The sequence below is a fragment of the Tubulanus polymorphus genome, chromosome 4 (genome assembly GCF_964204645.1).
Source record: "Tubulanus polymorphus chromosome 4, tnTubPoly1.2, whole genome shotgun sequence".
Lineage (NCBI taxonomy): Eukaryota > Metazoa > Nemertea > Palaeonemertea > Tubulaniformes > Tubulanidae > Tubulanus > Tubulanus polymorphus.
The window spans coordinates 4,835,859-4,854,138 of record NC_134028.1 but is presented as its reverse complement, the minus strand read 5'-3'; the positions used below and the strand labels follow the sequence as shown (position 1 = coordinate 4,854,138).

General features: G+C 38.6%; 2 protein-coding genes across 4 annotated transcripts; one reads left to right on the top strand and one right to left on the bottom strand.

Annotated features, from left to right (window-relative positions):
- The first annotated feature begins 627 nt into the window (after nucleotides 1–627).
- Nucleotides 628–13,434, top strand: LOC141903604 (chondroitin sulfate N-acetylgalactosaminyltransferase 2-like). Of its 3 annotated transcripts, none has more exons than XM_074791795.1 (2): nucleotides 628–665; nucleotides 9,627–13,434. In XM_074791795.1, exons 1-2 carry the CDS (start codon nucleotides 646–648, stop codon nucleotides 11,239–11,241), a joined length of 1,635 nt encoding a protein of 544 aa, XP_074647896.1. In that variant the 5' UTR covers nucleotides 628–645; the 3' UTR covers nucleotides 11,242–13,434. The 3 variants fall into 3 exon arrangements, with proteins under 3 accessions (XP_074647896.1, XP_074647898.1, XP_074647897.1); XM_074791797.1 differs by lacking the exon at nucleotides 628–665 and adding an exon at nucleotides 4,320–4,379; XM_074791796.1 differs by lacking the exon at nucleotides 628–665 and adding an exon at nucleotides 5,196–5,343.
- Nucleotides 13,435–14,797: 1,363 nt separating this feature from the next.
- LOC141903528 (GDP-fucose protein O-fucosyltransferase 4-like) lies at nucleotides 14,798–17,931 on the bottom strand. Its single transcript, XM_074791658.1, has 2 exons — nucleotides 16,432–17,931; nucleotides 14,798–15,907 (listed from the first exon to the last, which is right to left on the bottom strand). Exons 1-2 carry the CDS (start codon nucleotides 17,751–17,753, stop codon nucleotides 15,763–15,765), a joined length of 1,467 nt encoding a protein of 488 aa, XP_074647759.1. The 5' UTR covers nucleotides 17,754–17,931; the 3' UTR covers nucleotides 14,798–15,762.
- Between the last annotated feature and the right edge of the window lie 349 nt (nucleotides 17,932–18,280).

Sequence of the window (18,280 nt, the reverse complement as noted above, 5' to 3'; positions counted from 1 at the left end):
CTTGTTTAGTAATAACATTATCGACAAGAAATAAAATTCCACTCGGGAAGAACTTTGTAAATCGCAACGATGATAAATGATTCAATTGTATCCCCCCAGTGAGATCAGCCTCAACCCGTCTTGCTGTATACACAAATATATCTACATACAACATGTTTATTCCGAACTAACTATGTATATCAAGGATATAAACTCAATAAATGATGTTGTAGATTCGATAAAGTGGCTTTAAAAAATGCAGTTATCAAATTACGGCACTAAAATGAAACATAACTCCAATGCGTTTATAATTCATGCATATCTGTCCACACGTTGAGATAATTCTTTTCATATTGCCCCCGCAATGTTAACAACTATTTCATGTATTACAGAGAAAAAATCAAATATTTCGAATGATTTCTATGTAAACATAGATAGCATTTTTCTAAACACCGTTTGGCATTAATAGGTGCTGATTTTTATTATTAGAAGTGACAAATAAAAAAGTAAGTTGGTTCTAGATTTCAGAGCGCTAACATCTAGATATATATACAATATAATTATTGTCTGGCGCTATTTGATCCAATTTTTCATTTCAGATCGCTTCGAGAATGACAGGTAGATACCATGCCTACCACAACAATAACGGGAAAGAAATCAACATCGATGCCTTACCGCAGAGAAGGGTAAGTTAAAGTAGCCTATACTGGACATTACATGCTTATCATGTCTGCTCTTATCAGCTGTGAGACGACGACGACGACACCCATCGGGACTGTCCTTGGTTGTGGTTGGTTTGTGACATCTCAATTGTTGTTGATGTGGAAAAATGATCAGAAAATAAAGGAAGCTTTTCGTGAGCGGAATAAAATGATTGATAAAACTGTTAATACTTGCACTCAAGCGGGGGTGTATATTGATTGGCTAAACCTCGGTATTTATCAAATCTGATGATTCTGGTTAATCTCCATAAGAAATTCAACTATATCAGCGATATTTTGATTAATCGAGGGGGCTATCTAAGAGGCATGTCGCGCCGTCGGAATTGATAGGCGGGAACCGATGGCGTGAAGTGTATCGGCAGGCGACCTGTACGCTTTATCAGACAAACACCAGGCATACCGGCACTGTCGGCGACGGTGTTCCGAGCTGGCAATGTCAGCTCGTAAAATATCTCGTTCATTACTGGTAAAACGGAACTGTAGAGACTCTTTATTGATAGGAGCGGATGTTGAGAGCAGTGGGTTTCTATTGTGATTTGTTATCTTAGCTAGTGCAGCGTCCGACTTCACCCGACTGCTGTCTGAGGTCTCGTTGGTCAGGTGGCATTTCATATCTCGTTCGGTTCAGCGATGATAACGCTCAAACCCCCTGTTTCGCTCCCGGCAGGTGTGGTGGGTCTGTAAGGGACACTCAATCAAAAAATCTAACGAAATTTACAAACCAAATAAACAACAGGGACAATCCCTATTTTAAGATAAAAAAAAAACACTGAGCTACGGAATTTCATTTAATAGTCAGCGACAAGATATTAAACCGTTCAAAAGCCATTTTGAATATTTGTGCCTAACCGTCGATCAGGCTTCTTGAAGTAGGCGTACATTGTTCGATGAAAAATTCCTCCAGGGATGCAAAATCTCATAAATACGTTATCAGTTTTTTGACGGATAATCTTTCGAAGTTTAATGGATTTTTCGGTCGGCGGGCGACCACGTGATCAGACCGTTGTTGCGTCTTTCAGATGTCGACTATTAGTGGTAACGGAATGCTCAGCATTCTTCTGATGAAAGCCGATACCTGATATTGTAATTTCGAAATATCGATAATAACTGAATCGATTGTTATTGTAACTGGCGTCTCCAACTTGTTACAACCCACAATCAATTCAGAGATTTCTTTGAAGCTCATCTCTGTGTAACGTAATCTATGATCTCCCCTTTCTATCTACAACACTTGAAGACCATTTACATTAAAGTAATTTCATATGTCTCTTCAGTCAAGAGTGGCTGCTCGACAAAGAAATGACTGAGTTTTTTTCCGCTAAAAAGAGCCGAAAATTCCGTTGAGATGACTGGCCTGACATGGTAGACATGAAAATAGATTCTTGTATAAGTTGTAAATTATATTCTTATATTTCTTCCCAAGAACATGGATAGGAAACATGTCCCGTTATATTCTTTGCCAGTTAAAAAAAAGACTAAAGGCAAGTGGCTACACTGGCCTACCCTGGATATCTAGGAGACATGAGTTTGGGGTTTGCCAGAACATCTCGTCGGTGAAGAAGTCAAATGATGTGACCATCATAAACAATTCATCCTTCGCGTGTCCTTGATTTCGTCGGCGACAACTTTTGCGTGGAATCGCAAACGGCACGGGGGGGGGGTGTAGCTGCTGCAGTAATTGTATGGTATTATGACGAATATTCGATTGTCATCTATCGAACAGCAACCACACGCAAATCGCCACCGATTTCTCGGAGGATCAACTGCACGGTTGTCATGATATCTCTCGTCTGTCTGTCTCATCACTACGGCGTCTGGAACAAAATGTCTCCGTGATTTTCCCCGAACATGTAATATTCACATCAATCAACGCTGATAATAAGCGAAATGAGCAATTTCCGTCGCTATATCGCGGGTATATCGCGCCATAATCCCGGCAATTTAGTAAAGAATACACCGACAGTATTGTCTTGGTTACGGTCGGCAGCTGGTTTGATTGGTTCACTTCCGGTTTCTATGTCGACTCATTGAAGATCGATTCTGCGCAGTGAATAGAGTCAAATTAATCGTAAATATACCCGAAACACGATTAATTATCAATCACTACGGCGCAAATCAAATCTATTCAACTGACGATTGAATTACAAAATTCGCCATATCGAGAATGATGACGCATTGATAAACGAATTACATAAACAACATTTCGTCTAACGTTAGATGAGTTTGGTGTAGGCGAATTTGGCAGGTGTTTTCTGTCAAGATCACGTTTTATTAATTTTTTGATGAACGGCTCTTTTGTTCATTTGTAGTTATAAATATGTAATGGAAATCGTCTTTGGAATGTCCTTCGCCGAAAGTATTTTCAGCAACACAAGCAGCAGCCGCACCGGCACCGAGTACCCAATGCTTGTAACAAAAAAACGTTAGATTAGACTAAGTTAATGAATACAATAGGTATTTTCTATCATGTTGAACAACAGATGCAGACAGCATTTTATTCGCGAAATAATTGGAAATAGCACTGCTGTGGTGTTTCCGTTCTTTTACCCCGATTGAAATGTGCTAATAGTCGGATGAAATGTATAGGAATATTTTTTTTTACAACATTCCTCCCGAAGCCAGTTCATTCAGATGTATATCAAATCCTTTCAATGGTCATACAAACTCAGAACACGCTGTACTTCTTTGAAAACTTGAAGGAAAATACTTTGTCAGAGGTTTGCTAAGGCATTTCATAAGACATTGTGGAAGTAGAGGCTTATGAAGCGGCTCCGAATTAAACCTAAGCCGACTATAGACTAAAGATGTTTAGTTTTGTTTCACCGTCAAGTTGAGAGGTTTAATCGGATAAGTTATTTTCGTATCCATTATCATTGTGTGACGTATGGTTTAATTTTAAGGATCACCTAGGAAGCACCACACCTTCTAATGGCTTTATAAATCAAAATATGCCATTAGAGTGTTGAGTTGACAATGGATCAGGGAAATTGATGGTTTCCCATAACGTCGATGAAACTGCTTCTAAAAATATTCTACTCGCAGCTAGCTTGAAAGAAAATTGTTGTTTCAACTTTTAGAGCTTGGGAGGAAGATTGGGAAGCAGTATTTCTATTAAAGTTCTATGTTTATCAAGGTTTGAAGGTTAAAACTTATAATACATGTTGGAATAGAATCAGCTTTATTCAAACTCACTCAGAGTTTGTGTTTTGATTTTTCTTTTTTCAATCTAGCATCGGGAGGTCATTACTAAAACTGCCGATTTAATAATGAAAATGTTCTACTCTCAACAGTTTTAATCGCAAATTGATCGCGAATGCCTGACTAAGTGAAGGATCGAGGTAAAGCAATGAAATTATCAAACCCTGCGAGATGAATAGGATTTGAATGAAAATGACTCTTATATCTACACTGTATGTCTAAAACGGTTGAATAAGAAGGCTATACCCTAGTTATCTATACGCAGTGAGTCTATAAATCCAAGGTAAACAAAACCAAGGTAGAACGGATTTGTTTGCTGTGCAAATTTTTGATGTCGTATGGATTCATTACTAACAGAGACGGATGACGGTTGGAGCTCGTATTATGAACGGCCTTTCACTTGGTTTATCCGCTATTTATAAATTATACACGTTCGATTCGGTGTGACACTCACTCGCTGATAAATGATGTGATGACATAGTAAGTAGCAATCAAATTTGTGCCATATTTCTAAAGATTTACAACCTTCCGCAAATCGTTTAATGTTCTATCATTAACCCGCTGGAAATATACTATAATTCACCAGACGATGCAGGTTTTTATGCCGGTCATCGATTGCTGTATTATGGGATTCGGGACCTAGATTTATCAAATCGCACGTTCTTTTTAGGGCATAGGCTCCCGGGAACAGCTTTTTACTTGTTCGTGATCACCAACATAAACATGGTGAAGCAAGAATATCCTTGGACATTTCGAGCTTCCGAAAAAGTCCTGTAAATCTGTTTGAATTTTGAATCACAGTAAACGCCTTAATCTCACTGAAAGATCAGAATCTTAGTTCGCAGCAGTCATTTCTCAATTGCATTCTTGAAATACTATTCAAGTCAAATTGATCTAGCCTGCAGGCTGCGTGTGGTGAATGTATGCGTTTGGTGACGGTTAAAGGCTTAGATCACGTCATTTTTGGTTAGCGGGCTTAATGTAAATCGAATCAATTCGAAAGATTGAATTTCAGTAAATTTGTTTTCCGATTTGAAGTGAATGAAAATCATTGATTTAACCATTCACTGAATTTGATAACAGTTTTTAATTCTCTCGCGGCGCACAATCGCAGTCACTCAAATAATATATATATATATATTAATCAGATATGATTTTTACTGATTCTATCCCGGAAGCTGATGATCATATGATCAACCACACTGATTCGCGACAATTATAATTCGATTAATTGCAGCAAAGCTGTGGCTTCCTCTATTCTGGTAAATTAGTTCACGTCAATCGCTGTAAGACGCGGCTGATTGGACCCGTTCTCTTACCCTGCGCCCTGTGCTGTTCAATTATATGCCGCGTTGGCCATTTACTTCGGTAGAATTTACTACGTATAATAGTCGCTTGCTGCCAGCTCTTTGTGACCGGATACATGGATTAGCTAGATTTATCAGTGCGTATATAACTTTTCATCCAGCTCGGATTTATAGCTATATATTGTGAATATATTCTAATCACAACTCGTTTTATATGTACGTTCACACATACAGGTACCACCGTTATTTTATATTTTCTCTATTGTTCGTCGCCTATTATACTATATCCAGGCCACCAGCGTCCAGATTCATGAAAAAGTTTTAGCTTGATATGGTTGAGATTGAATTGTTTTCCCCTGAAAACATGAAGTGATTAATAGTAATTAAACCAAAGATATAATCTTAGCTTTTTTTTCTCGAAACTGGAACCAGAACTCCAGGTTTCTTGGTGAGTTCCTATTAGGATTATTTTTTATCGTTGGCGTGCTAGAAGAAATCTTCAAAAGAAATAATTGGAGACCATAACCAGAATATTCTAAATCGGGAGAAGCAAATATTTCTATTTGAGTCTGGACATAACTCCCTTAACCCCCAACAAGCGTCATAGTTTCAAACTGTTTCAAACAGCGCTATGATGAATTTATTTTTCTTGCATCTCGGTGTTTTTTCGTTTCTATGACGATCAGGTTCAGTTAAAACATCGAAACGTCGTTAGAAGAATAAACTGTGGATAAATTCATTAACTTTGAAATAACTGCGATTACATCATCAGACAGCGCTAATAAATTTCATATTTAAAATCTATAACCCGTAACAGATTGGGGGCAAACAGCTGTAGAGGTATTATTCTGTTTTATCGGTCGGTGTCATGTATAGATGATGTATAGATGATGTTTGTGGGGGTTATGTTTAATCATATCCAGGGTACTGTTGGATTCTACCTGTACAACAGTTATAAGGTATCAGTAATTTTGCCTTAATCATCGCACTGTATATTCATAATGCTTCCCTTGCAAATATAGTTCGTTTCTCATCTATGGATTCCTTGTCGTTATCGTTGACGGCAACAGTTGTTTGTAATCGGCAGACACGATCTGATGATGTGACTGGGTGTGTGCGTGATAACTAACTCCAGATCGTATGTAATCATTCGTAATCAACGGTAATTCAATTCGTTTGGGAAACACGGCAAACCCGGCTGGAATCTTACACGTAATCACGGCGCGTATTCATCGGAAAATAGCGAAAAGTGGTTTCAGGGAGAAATTATGATTGAAACTGGTTTTTGTCACCTGTGGTTACATCTCAGAAGATCTCTCTATTACAGCTCGTATTGTCATCATAATACTGCAAAGTAGAGTCTGTAACTGTTGACCAATTATTTCCATGGTTTTACATTATTCTCCATACAAATAACAGATACATCTTAAAATGTCCCCTGTGGTTATGATTTGTGAATTGTTTTTCGAAGTGTTATGCTGAATTTCATCATTTTCAGGTGTTTCTTGATTTCATGTGATACATTTTTATGGTCGCTTGTTGGTATTGTCTAAATATCCTTCCGGTACAAACGCGCTCAACTGAAAGGTCGATAGTTCATGTTTTATGCTTATCTAAAGTGTCCAAATTTCCGTTTCTATTTATTGTTTCTATTTTGGGTCCCGATCGCGCGCTTTTAAATCAGAATTACGTTTTACATCTTTTCAGCTCAAGATTCCAAAATACAACAAATTAGAGCTCGACTTCTTTAGATTCCTCGTTTCTCTCTTTCTGAAAAGAATCTACATCAGTCATCTCCTTTCATCCGTAGTCTTGGAGAAAGTCCAACCGAATGTTAGTTGTCAATAAGAATGTTTTTCATAACATGACGTTTATGATGGGAGTCCACTTTGTGTCTCTAGTCTTGTTCCGTGATGTTCTCTTTCAGTAACGTTTTAGCAAAAAGCGCTTAGAAAAAGGTTTTAGATCATTCAGCTATATGCAGGGAAAGCACCTTAAATTGTGTGCGACATCGCAGTCGTTTAAACAACACTGAGGCAGGAAAATCTGTACAAAGATTTTTCTGGTCAATCCACAGACTCTTCCTTTAGACAGACCATTTTAAAAATGTTGTACGCACGAGAATTCGACAGACAGATTTTCGATGGCACATCATGCCATTATAGGCATTGTAATGTAAAGTGGAAGGGAACAGGGAAACATATGAATTTCTTTATCATTCGAGCATTTCATTAAATACAGAAAAGGAATGAAACATATTGAAAATTGTGTTGAATCGAATTCAAATGATGGGAAAAAATATATAATAAGCTATGACGCATATTCATAACCTGTAGGAATGTAGAATTTTGTCTGCGGCAAGTTAAGATTTTTGTGCCGGTGTAATTTGTCTGTGAGTTGCGGTTTATTCCCGGTATGTTACACAATCACAGCTGCTGTCGTCTGTTCCACAATTTTCAGTACTAATGAACCCATCATCTCACTCGGAGTACGTGTAGATTATTCATATTTCATTAGCCTCCGTTATGTAAGTTCTATTAAAAATACTCATCATTTTCATATTCCAATTATTTCTATCTCCGAATTTTTACTGCCAACATGATACGTGCCAAAAGAATTTCCCATAGCAATGGGTATTCTCTCGCTGAATCAAGCATCAGTCATGTTTGTCAACATAACATTGCTTTAATGGGTATAGACGTCCAGTTTAGCTATCAGTGGTCGCCAGTTGTTCAACTCGGTTAAGTTAAAATCGGTTCATTTTCAGGATCTTAACCCAAATGTTATCTCAAAACCGTCGAACTGGGTCCAGATCTCGAGACGGAAAGTGTCGAACCGTGACAACCTCTGCAGCCCTCTGAGTGTGTGCAACAGTTCAGAGTTAGAAATAGATTATCAGATCAAAATGAGTTTGTCAGTTTGTGCAGTGATCTGAAACTATATCTGATCTCATGAAGGATTTCATTGAAATTCCCCAATCTCACATTCATCCCCAACAGCATATACAGGCCAACTATAAATATACACACATCAGTTTCCGTACCAAATTGCTGGTTGTCATGATGTGATGATAAGCCACCATTCGATCGGGCGGAACATTTCACGGCGCATCAAGTTGTACCACTATAGCCCTGGATCGACGTCACGGATCAGTATTAAATTGTTATGCTGTTGCTGCAATCATGAAAAGCGATTCCCTCGTGGTACAAATGAATAGCTGTTAAATGGTTTCAAACTCCGAGCTTTGAATTTTCTGATCAAAATGGATGGACTGCGGTGCATGCAACTATTAACGAACGATGCGCTCCTGGTCCCTACGGATTCTCAGTTCGTTATATTGGCACTTATATTGATGAGTTCGTTTAATTGTAACCAGAGGAACAAATTAACATCGTATTGTCGAGAGTTTTACTGGAGTTCACTAATATAATGGCTCAATTCATCATGACGAATATAAATTTGCATCAATTGATGAATTTCATAATAATGAAATTTATCAGACTTCAGTATGATATCACTCACTGAATGGTATAGCGCAGGGGCAGACTTAAAACCTTGGATCCCGATGTTTAAGGGTAGTGCAGGAGCAGAGTTAAACCTTAGATCCCGATGTTCAAGGGGTAGTGCAGGGGCAGAGTTAAACCTTAGATCTCGAGGTTTAAGGGCGAGTAGTGCAGGGGCAGAGTTAAACCTTGGATCTCGAGGTTTAAGGGTAGTGCAGGAGCAGAGTTAAACCTTAGATCTCGAGGCTTAAGGGGTATAGTGCAGGGGCAGAGTTAAACCTTAGATCTCGAGGTTTAAGGGCGAGTAGTGCAGGGGCAGAGTTAAACCTTGAATCTCGAGGTCTAAGCCTATATTTTGCACTCGAGTCGTGACCTCTGCGTCACTGCGACGATGTTTCCTAATAAGGGATTTACAGCGTTCAATTGCCGGTTGTGCATTTTACATGTTGTTCTTATCAGTAAATCGTCTGCTTACAGAGTGTTTTAATCAGAAATGAACCATCTGTTTATTTTCTCACAAAATACTGTTCATTGCGACCCTTTATCACGCTATATACATACACTTATACCATACGGTACAAATTTCTCCTCTATTCTCCGCGCTTATTTTCATTTCATTTCAACTCAATTTTCTTTTGCAGAGCAATATTACTTCATACAATCGACTAATCGTGTTCAATATCAATTATCCTAGTGGAAATATTTTGATATTTCTGATTGTAAGAGCAGTTTTTTTTCATGATCAACTCACAGATTTAGAATTCTTTCATGCACGATTATATTTCATATGAGATGTACACGTACAATACACCCAATTCCAAAATCACGAATTAAGTCAAAATTAACGAAAATATACTAATTTTCAAGGCAACTTTCAACTGTAAAATTCTTATTGTTTCTGTAATCTGTATTTTCAGAATGATTAAAGGTTTTCCGAACATGATGAAAGCTATACCACGTGTTATTTTCCTACTGCTCTGCGTGTTCGGAGTTTCACTACTGTTTATCTCAAGATGCGCCCACGAGGTCGAGCGAACTACCGATCAAAATGGCGGAAGCGTCCCCGGGCATCCGATGAAGGAACATTATCTACGCTTGTTGGCCGTTCAGGACCAGTCGCATCGTACAGAAATCGCGAAACTGAAAACACAAATCGAAAATCTCGAAAAAGGACTGAAATTTGGACACATCGGAAAAATATCTCGCGCCGTTAAAAACGCAGACGATGAGACCGGTGACGAGAACGATAAATCAGACAACAACGCGGGCAATAATGTCGGAAACACAGTTCTGAAATTCATATCTCAAAAGATCACCGATTCAGAAATTCTGCACGGAGTCCCGTTAAAAACCGAATACGACATCATTCCATTCGATCGATTTACTCTAAATCGTATCTACCTGTCTCATCCCGGTTTGGGAAAACGCGTCGTCGAACGCCCGATCGGCTACCGTAAAAAAGACCTGAACGAAGTGTTGCTTCAAGCGTTGCAGATTCTCAACGAAAACCGACCGAAAGATAGAAGATACAGCGCTGATAATTTCGTGGAGGGAATCTATCGAACGGAGCCATCGATGGGAACTCATTATTACTTCTATTTCCGCGATGTTGATAATCCGACTTCGACGGCTTACAGGAAGGTCGTGTTCACGAGGCCATTCGCGCCGATACAAATGGTCAAGAATGTTGTCGTTAATACAGAGAAAGAGTTGATTAATATAATACTTCCTTTATCGGGAAGATTTGCCACATTCCAGCAGTTTATGGAGTATTTCGTGCGAATTTGCGTCAAAGTCGATAAACGCGTACATTTGACTGTCGTCTATTTCCTGGACGACAGCCACGATAAAGTGTTAAACTTGATCAAATCGGTCCGAGACAAATATCAATTTGAGCGCATTACGTTATTAACTCTAAACGAGACGTTCTCTCGCGGTCGCGGTCTACAGGCCGGCGCTCAGGCGTGGACTCAAGGAGATGACGTGCTGATATTTCTTTGCGATGTTGACATCATATTCACGACCGATTTTCTCGAGAGATGTCGTCTGAATGCTGAACGCGAAACTAAAGTTTATTACCCGATTGTGTTTAGTTTATACAATCCGAAAGTTGTCTATTCGTTACAAGAACTAGTCATACCTTCTCCAGAAAAGCAATTAGTGATATCTAAAACGACCGGATTCTGGAGAGATTTCGGTTACGGAATGACTTGTCAGTATCGCTCCGATTTCCTCAAAGTCGGCGGATTCGAAGAGAAAATCACTGGTTGGGGAATCGAGGATGTTTTGCTGTATCGTAAATACGTGAAGAATAATTACATGGTAGTACGCGCCACGGATCCGGGAGTATTTCACATGTGGCATGAGAAAGTGTGCGATCCGAATCTATCTTCCGAACAATACAAATCGTGTATTCGATCAAAAGCATTGAACGAAGCGTCGCACGAACATTTAGGTGTTCTAGCGTTCAAAGACGAAATTAATGTACATAAAAGCCTTCAAAAAAGCACTCCAAAATCACCCAAGTTGTAGCTTTCTAAATAATTATGGTTGCTTTTAGTTTTTAAGATGCTGGACTGCGCTGTTTTTAAGAGATTCTTAATTTTATTTTCATTTCAAATTCTTTTAGCCATGAAATAGGTTTTAGGCTTTTTTGTGTACATTCATTATCATGAATAATGTAACTTGAAATTAGGTTAGTTTTAGTTCGAAATTTCTGACTCCTGTAGCTCAAAAATGATTTTTACCAGTTAATAAGGAATGTGTTTGAAAAACTGTTTGCTTGCGGTGAATCGAAATTTACTTTGCCGAAAAGCATGGCTAAAACCATAGATTCAAATATCATATATTTGAAAGAGAATAAGTAATCGCTGATATCACGGAGGGATTTTATAGAGCTACGTAGCATTTTTTTCTGGAAAGGGTATCTTGTCAGGGTATTGGGTATATTGAAGACGTTTTTTATATGTCCCGAGTAAAACCCTCAAATATTTCAGGGGATAAACTGTAACTGCTGTTAACAGAAATCTACGCGTACCTTCGTTCGCTTTATCGCACTGAGAATCGAAACATCTTTTTATCGAGTTTATAACTGCGGAGATTATTAGATTTGTTTTGAAAATCGTCTGCGCCAGTATTCGTGAATAAAATCTCAGACGAATTGTGGCGCAGTTTTGCGATCTCGTTTACACGATGCATAACTCAATATTAAAACTGGCGTGTGTTGTGTAAGCCGTGGTAGGTCGTCGGAAATCTAGAAATCAAAATATACATGTCGCGTCATCCTTCTTCTTCTCCTTCTCGGTTGGTGAATTGCAGTCATTTCGTGGGTGTCATTACGTATTAAATACGGATATTTGTGACGCTCGGCGAACCAGAAACGCGCTGGAAATTTCATGAATTCGAATCGATATTAACACGATTTAAAACCGGGGGAGAGATCTGATTGGGAAAATTCAGTTTATTCGATTTCAATGCTTGCTGTCGATAGCAATTTGAAATATAACGAGGTCTTATACATGAACGTTTAGGAACTTTCCTATTGCTGCGTATAATGATAGTCCATCTCAACATCATAAATATATATATGTAAATTTCATCTAAATGTTTCACTTTTAAGATAAAAGGTGTCGCCAATTTTGTAAATAAGAATTAATTTATATGTACAGAATTGATCTTGATTTTCTATCGCTCGATTGATATCAGGACAAGGGAAGGGGGTGTTCTCAAAATGAAAATAAACTTGTACAGAAAAAGCTTTTTAAAGCGACGTTGATTATGATATGAGTGTTTTTAACAATGTTAGTATTCATAATAAATACTTTGTCCGAACGAGTTGAAAATACAACTGACATCTCAACATTTGAAGTGATTGAAAAGATGTATATAGTATTGACGGAAAACATACAGCATTCCAACAACCAATTCTACAGTTTGAGGTTAAGCCGAGCAAATTTGACAGACGATTATTGTTTTCCTATTCGTTGATGATAACTAAACTCCGTCTATTATTGGAACCTTGCTGAAACCACGGCCAGTAACGTCTACAGCAGGGCTGCAATAAGCCTTCATGATTTGACAGTTATTGCTGGTCATGGATTATGAACGAAGCTTTACGTGGCTCGTCTAGCGATAAAACTTGACCAATTCCTCATTAGATTTCTGCCGAGACATCCGGGGGATTGGCATTGCGCAAATAAGAGTGATCGCACCGGTTTACAAAGGTCAAGTGTAAAACAGTTTCTCATGTCTGACTTTTATGAGTGGAAATTGTAGAAAGTTGATTCGGTATTTCCTTCCTGCTACTGAGAAAGATTCATTGCATTCCATTAGTTCACTTGAGCTGAAGATGAAATTGAATATCGAATGAATTCAATTCATAATTCCCAGCTGTAACACTTTACCATATACAGAACTCAGTTTACTATCATTGCAGTATACGGACTGCGGCGAGGAAATGATTGCCAAGCTACCGTTCATCCGGTCACGGCAACCTGCACCTCAAAATCCCATTGAATCTTCACTGTTGTGTTTTCGTTAAAATCCGTGATTTTATTAGAATATCTTTTAAAACTAATGAAGGATGTTTGAACTTTCGAGAGACGTACATGTCTAGCCGTTTATTCCTATCAGCGACTGTATACATAGATTGTAAATACTATATAAAAACTACCAGATCTTAATGAAGGATAATTATTTTGTGCGACGATTCCTGTTGAAATAAAAATCGGTCTATTTTTACAAAATTGTTGTTTTTCCTTTATGTTCATCGGCGTTAAGACGACGAGCTAGCTGTAGTTTCCAGAAATGCGCGGAGCCCCGAGGAAAATACTGTTATTTATAGTCGACCCATCCTAGTGACATTCTCTTCCCACTGAGACACGCTGTGTAATTTCAATTAGCACGCGAAATACAGTTGTTTTTTAAATTGAGTAACAAATTACAAATAGTCTGGAAATCAAGTATTGCGTCGAGTATATGAACATACACGGAATACACAATATTTCGCGTTTAGGGAAATTATACGCAAACTGCTACGTTATCTAGAAATAAATTTACACAAAATTATCTCCCAGCGCAGAATAGCGCGAGTTAAAAAGTATAAACCGGCATACGTGATAACACCACAAGCCACCAGTTTTCCGCGCGGTTGTAGTACGCTTTTGAATTCCCATTTGTCTAATTGATAACGGAATCTTGTCGCTCGCGTAATTATTTTAACGGCAAAAACCAGTTCGATTGATGCGCACAGCGAAATAACTGATGAGCTGATTGTGATGGTTTGGGAATTAAAGGAATCCTGATGGCGAAACTTAAGTAGTTTGCGCGCGTCCCCTACGAAACAGTCGATGTTGTGTGTGTGTGCCATTTTTATTCTCTGCAACTTGTGTTGTTTGCTAAATTGTCAACTCGAGTTGATGGTGTACTAATAAAGCATGCATGAGTTTTTACGTGGAATCGATAAGAAGTGTTTGTTTCCGACATCGACATGTGAAACTCTTCCCCGTTTCTAACAACGATGATGTCTATTAATTTTTCGAAGGAAACGACCGACGACACTTTCACTTACACGATCATACAGAAAAACGATAGAAAATTCTCGTGTTTTCCGACGAAAACTCCGAAAAATACTTTAGAAATCCATTCTGAATCATGTACATATTACGTAGATGAATGTTTCGAAGATGTTATCACGGAGTTCTCTCGAAGAAGTTCCTTTATATAAAAAAAATTAAAAAGTCTTTCAATAAAAATGAATAAAATCTTTCCATAAAAACAAATATGGATCAAAAGTGTCGCCTTATTAGTTAACCAGTAGATCACATTGAACGATAGTGACTGGCATAGTTTGGAAGTTTATGTGGTCAGTGCGGAGACTAGTACCATATACTGCAGTCAAAGACGCGTCATTGCAAGCGATGGAGATAAAGTCGCAATTATCGCATTTTTCATTTCGATCGGGACGATGGATAAGGATTCCTTGTATAAGCGCCAAAACACCAAACCAGAAAGAGGCGTAAAAACAAAAGCCTTTGATTCAATCAAATACTAATTTTTATCAACAGTTAATAGTCTTTATTATCTTTATATATGTATAATACTGACTGAAACCATGGCATTTAAAGACTTAAGTATCAAATGACTATATCATCACAATATCATAGATTGAGAATTGCAGACTTGAACCTGTTTCAGTTAACATTTCATACGTAGATCAATCAAAACAACCCCAGGATAGAACGAGCTCATATTCACTTTTAACTTTAATCTCATTTCTCACTTTGATTTAATGTTTACAATTGATTGCTTTTCAACTGAAACGATGGGTAGATCTTAGGAAGGAGCAATATTTACTAAAAACAAATCAGTTCACTATTTATAAACGCCTGAGATAAATAAATAAATATACCTTAACACATCAACTTTACAGATCTAGGAAAATAATGGATTGTACATCAGAGATAAAAATGTCTCCCCCCTAAAGATTTGAATAAAACATACAGCAGACTGCACTCAAGTCTAATCTGATGATTTCAGAAGATAACTCGGGTGTTGGTTGAAATAGTTTTGTGACTGTTAACCCTTTCAGTGCGTCTACACCGCAGTGCGGTGTACGAATCGGTGATGGATTTTGCTAGTACACTGCACTGCGGTGTATTGATTTAATTAGTAATTACTAATTATCTCTCTTGAAAGATGGCAGCACCTGTCAAACATAGTAAAATATTAGTGAATAACGATATACCGCGCCAGGTATAGACGCACTATGGTGGTATTCCCGTTATTCAACACACTAGCGTGGAATTTTAAAGAATTTTTCAAATTATCTCCAGCACTTTAGGGTATTAATAAGTCAGCACTGAAAGGGTTAAAATGGAATGGATAACATTAACTTCGATAAACCATCAGTCTGTTGGCGGTCCTAAAAGGTCCGACTTGAGTAGAGTCTACTGTACTTCAATGCGGTGGTACAACCAACAAACATTCATCCTATCATTCATTATAATAAATAATATCAAAATATAATATTTTCATCTATCAATTAAAATGTTGTCAATCTCGGTTTATTTCTCGTACGACGTCGTCCCAATATTTCATGAATGTATCACTACCTGATACGCCATCTTTTAACATACGATCAACAGCTTTAGCTCGGTCCATTCCGGACCAGAAATCTTCCTTCCAATCTATTTCGTTCCTGAAATATACAAAAGATGTCAATGGCTAAATAACAAGATACGTGATTACGATCTTAGAATTCCTACTTTCAAGATTCAAAGTCCCTAAACTATACATGTCAGTCCAAACTCGCTTATTACCTGGATAAGTCATCACAGTACTGAAGCGACGTTGACCCTACAGATATACTTTGTTTTTATTACTAGTTCTGTTTATATCTTCTGTTCAGACACATAAACTAATCGTTCTGTGAGTTTATATGCTTTGTTACTGGTCATTCCACCTGATGGCTGTTAGTCAACTACCAACTACCAACTACATTGCGGTTTCATTCCAATAAAATTTATCCGATTGAAATTCTATTGTAGGACTTCGTCACCTCTTCACATACCCGTAATTCTAATCCCAATTTGTATTTTGAATTCTTAAGTAAATCATCAAAACCAGTTTCATTGTACACTAAATTTTGTTAATTAACTGTAACCCCCCAATATCTCTATTCTAACCATCCTCTTTCCCCTCAAACCCTGCTCTTCTCTTTACCTGTCATTGTTTTTATTGTCATCTAGAATCCCGAATGGTTTATGAGGAACAGGGCACCTCATCTGATCAACGTGAGCGATCTTCGGAGGCAACGGTTCGAGACTCGGATCCGATCGACGCGCCGTTTCGTGTTTGTAACGCTCCGATATTTTCTCGCACACGTGACACTCGAACGCTTCGATGAAATTCGGCATGTATAAATCATTACAACCCCATTCGCGGTCGTGAATCTGTTGGCGAAGAAATTGATTCGTGATTCCTTTCGGTTTACGATAATTCAGATAAGATTCGTATTCGTCATCGTTTGCGTCTAAATATTTGATATAATTCGCTAATTCTAAAGGAGTCGTAAAATTATCGACCATGATTATAGTTTTATTATCGGGCATCCAGTCCGGGGCACGCGGGGAGCCGCGGTAAACCGGGACCGACCCGACGTGAATCACTCGGAACAGTTTCTCGGTCATGTAATCGTCGCAGAGAGCATTCTCGAAAGCCAGGTGGAATTTATACCTCGAGATCAGATCTAGAAACTTCGGAGCGTTCATACTCTCGACCGCGTCATCTAAATCCGTCGATTCAAACTGTTTATTATTCAGACAACTTCCGTAAGAATCAACCTCTAAATGTTTCATCAATTCCTTCACGTAAATATCCCGATAGGACGCGACATTACAATGAGACTGAACGTATAACACAGGAGCGTAACCACGTTTACGGTACGAGTTTTTCTCCGCGATTGAAACCGGTTTACGCTCGACGAGGTACGCTAGGTTGATTATACTCTGAGTCGTCAGAGGAAAGTCCGATTCGCGTTTGAAAGTCGCCGTATGGTTGAACAGTCGGAAGAATCGACAGTGTTGAAGGAGTTGGATATTCATCGGAGATTCCTCGTGGAATAGAGCCCACTCGCGATGAGGTACCCGTGGGGAGGGCAGGTCGCCGGGCTCGATATCTGTACCGTAAAATATTAACCCTCTAGTCATCGGATTCGACATGTGTTTACGATTAGCCGATAGATAACACGCGTGTCCGTTCTTACATTCCGTCAGATCTAAATCCGGGCGTAGATACAAACGCGGAGTCCACCACACTATTATAGGGATATCAGAGCGGACTGACATGTTCGTTAAATTAGCGACGTTCGCCACGAGTTGCTCAGTTCTAATCGAACCGGCTCCGAACGCTAGGTTCCTGTCGTGATCATCGCTTTTCAGATTCTCGGCGACAAAATTACGAAACGTCAGTAAAAGACAGATCGTTAACACAGCAATTCCTGCAGCATACATTCTCTTCTTACAGCGACGAGTGCTGAATAACATTCCAGATCAACAGATCTCACCCTGCTGTAATATAAACTGCTCATATTGTGCGTTATCAATCAGTTACATGGGGTTATTACCGGATACACCGTCACCGGGCCGCCACAGCACCCGCAATCTGCTGTTTTCCCAGTTTTGTTTACATCATTTTGACACGTCAAAAAACATAACAGCTATAGTTATCACTCTGCAGAATTATGACATCTGAAAGTAAAGGTCCCACACACCTGATATGTGCCAGCTCAGACCATCATAACTAATACACAAACTTGAGCACGAAATAGTGCGCACTAGGCGTCTTTATAAAAATAATTTTTCTACACTTTACGGTTACGCCACTCGAACAACATAGGTTTATAATTTATCAATTTTATTGTTGGTCTTTTAAGTATGTATTTTCTTAATTGATCGCAGTAACAGTATTCATCAGTTCAGCTGCCTACTATATTTGATTAGCATTGTATGATATTGGGTTGCTTGCGACGCCAGAAGTGTCGAAAACCTCATATGACAGATTCCGGGAATTC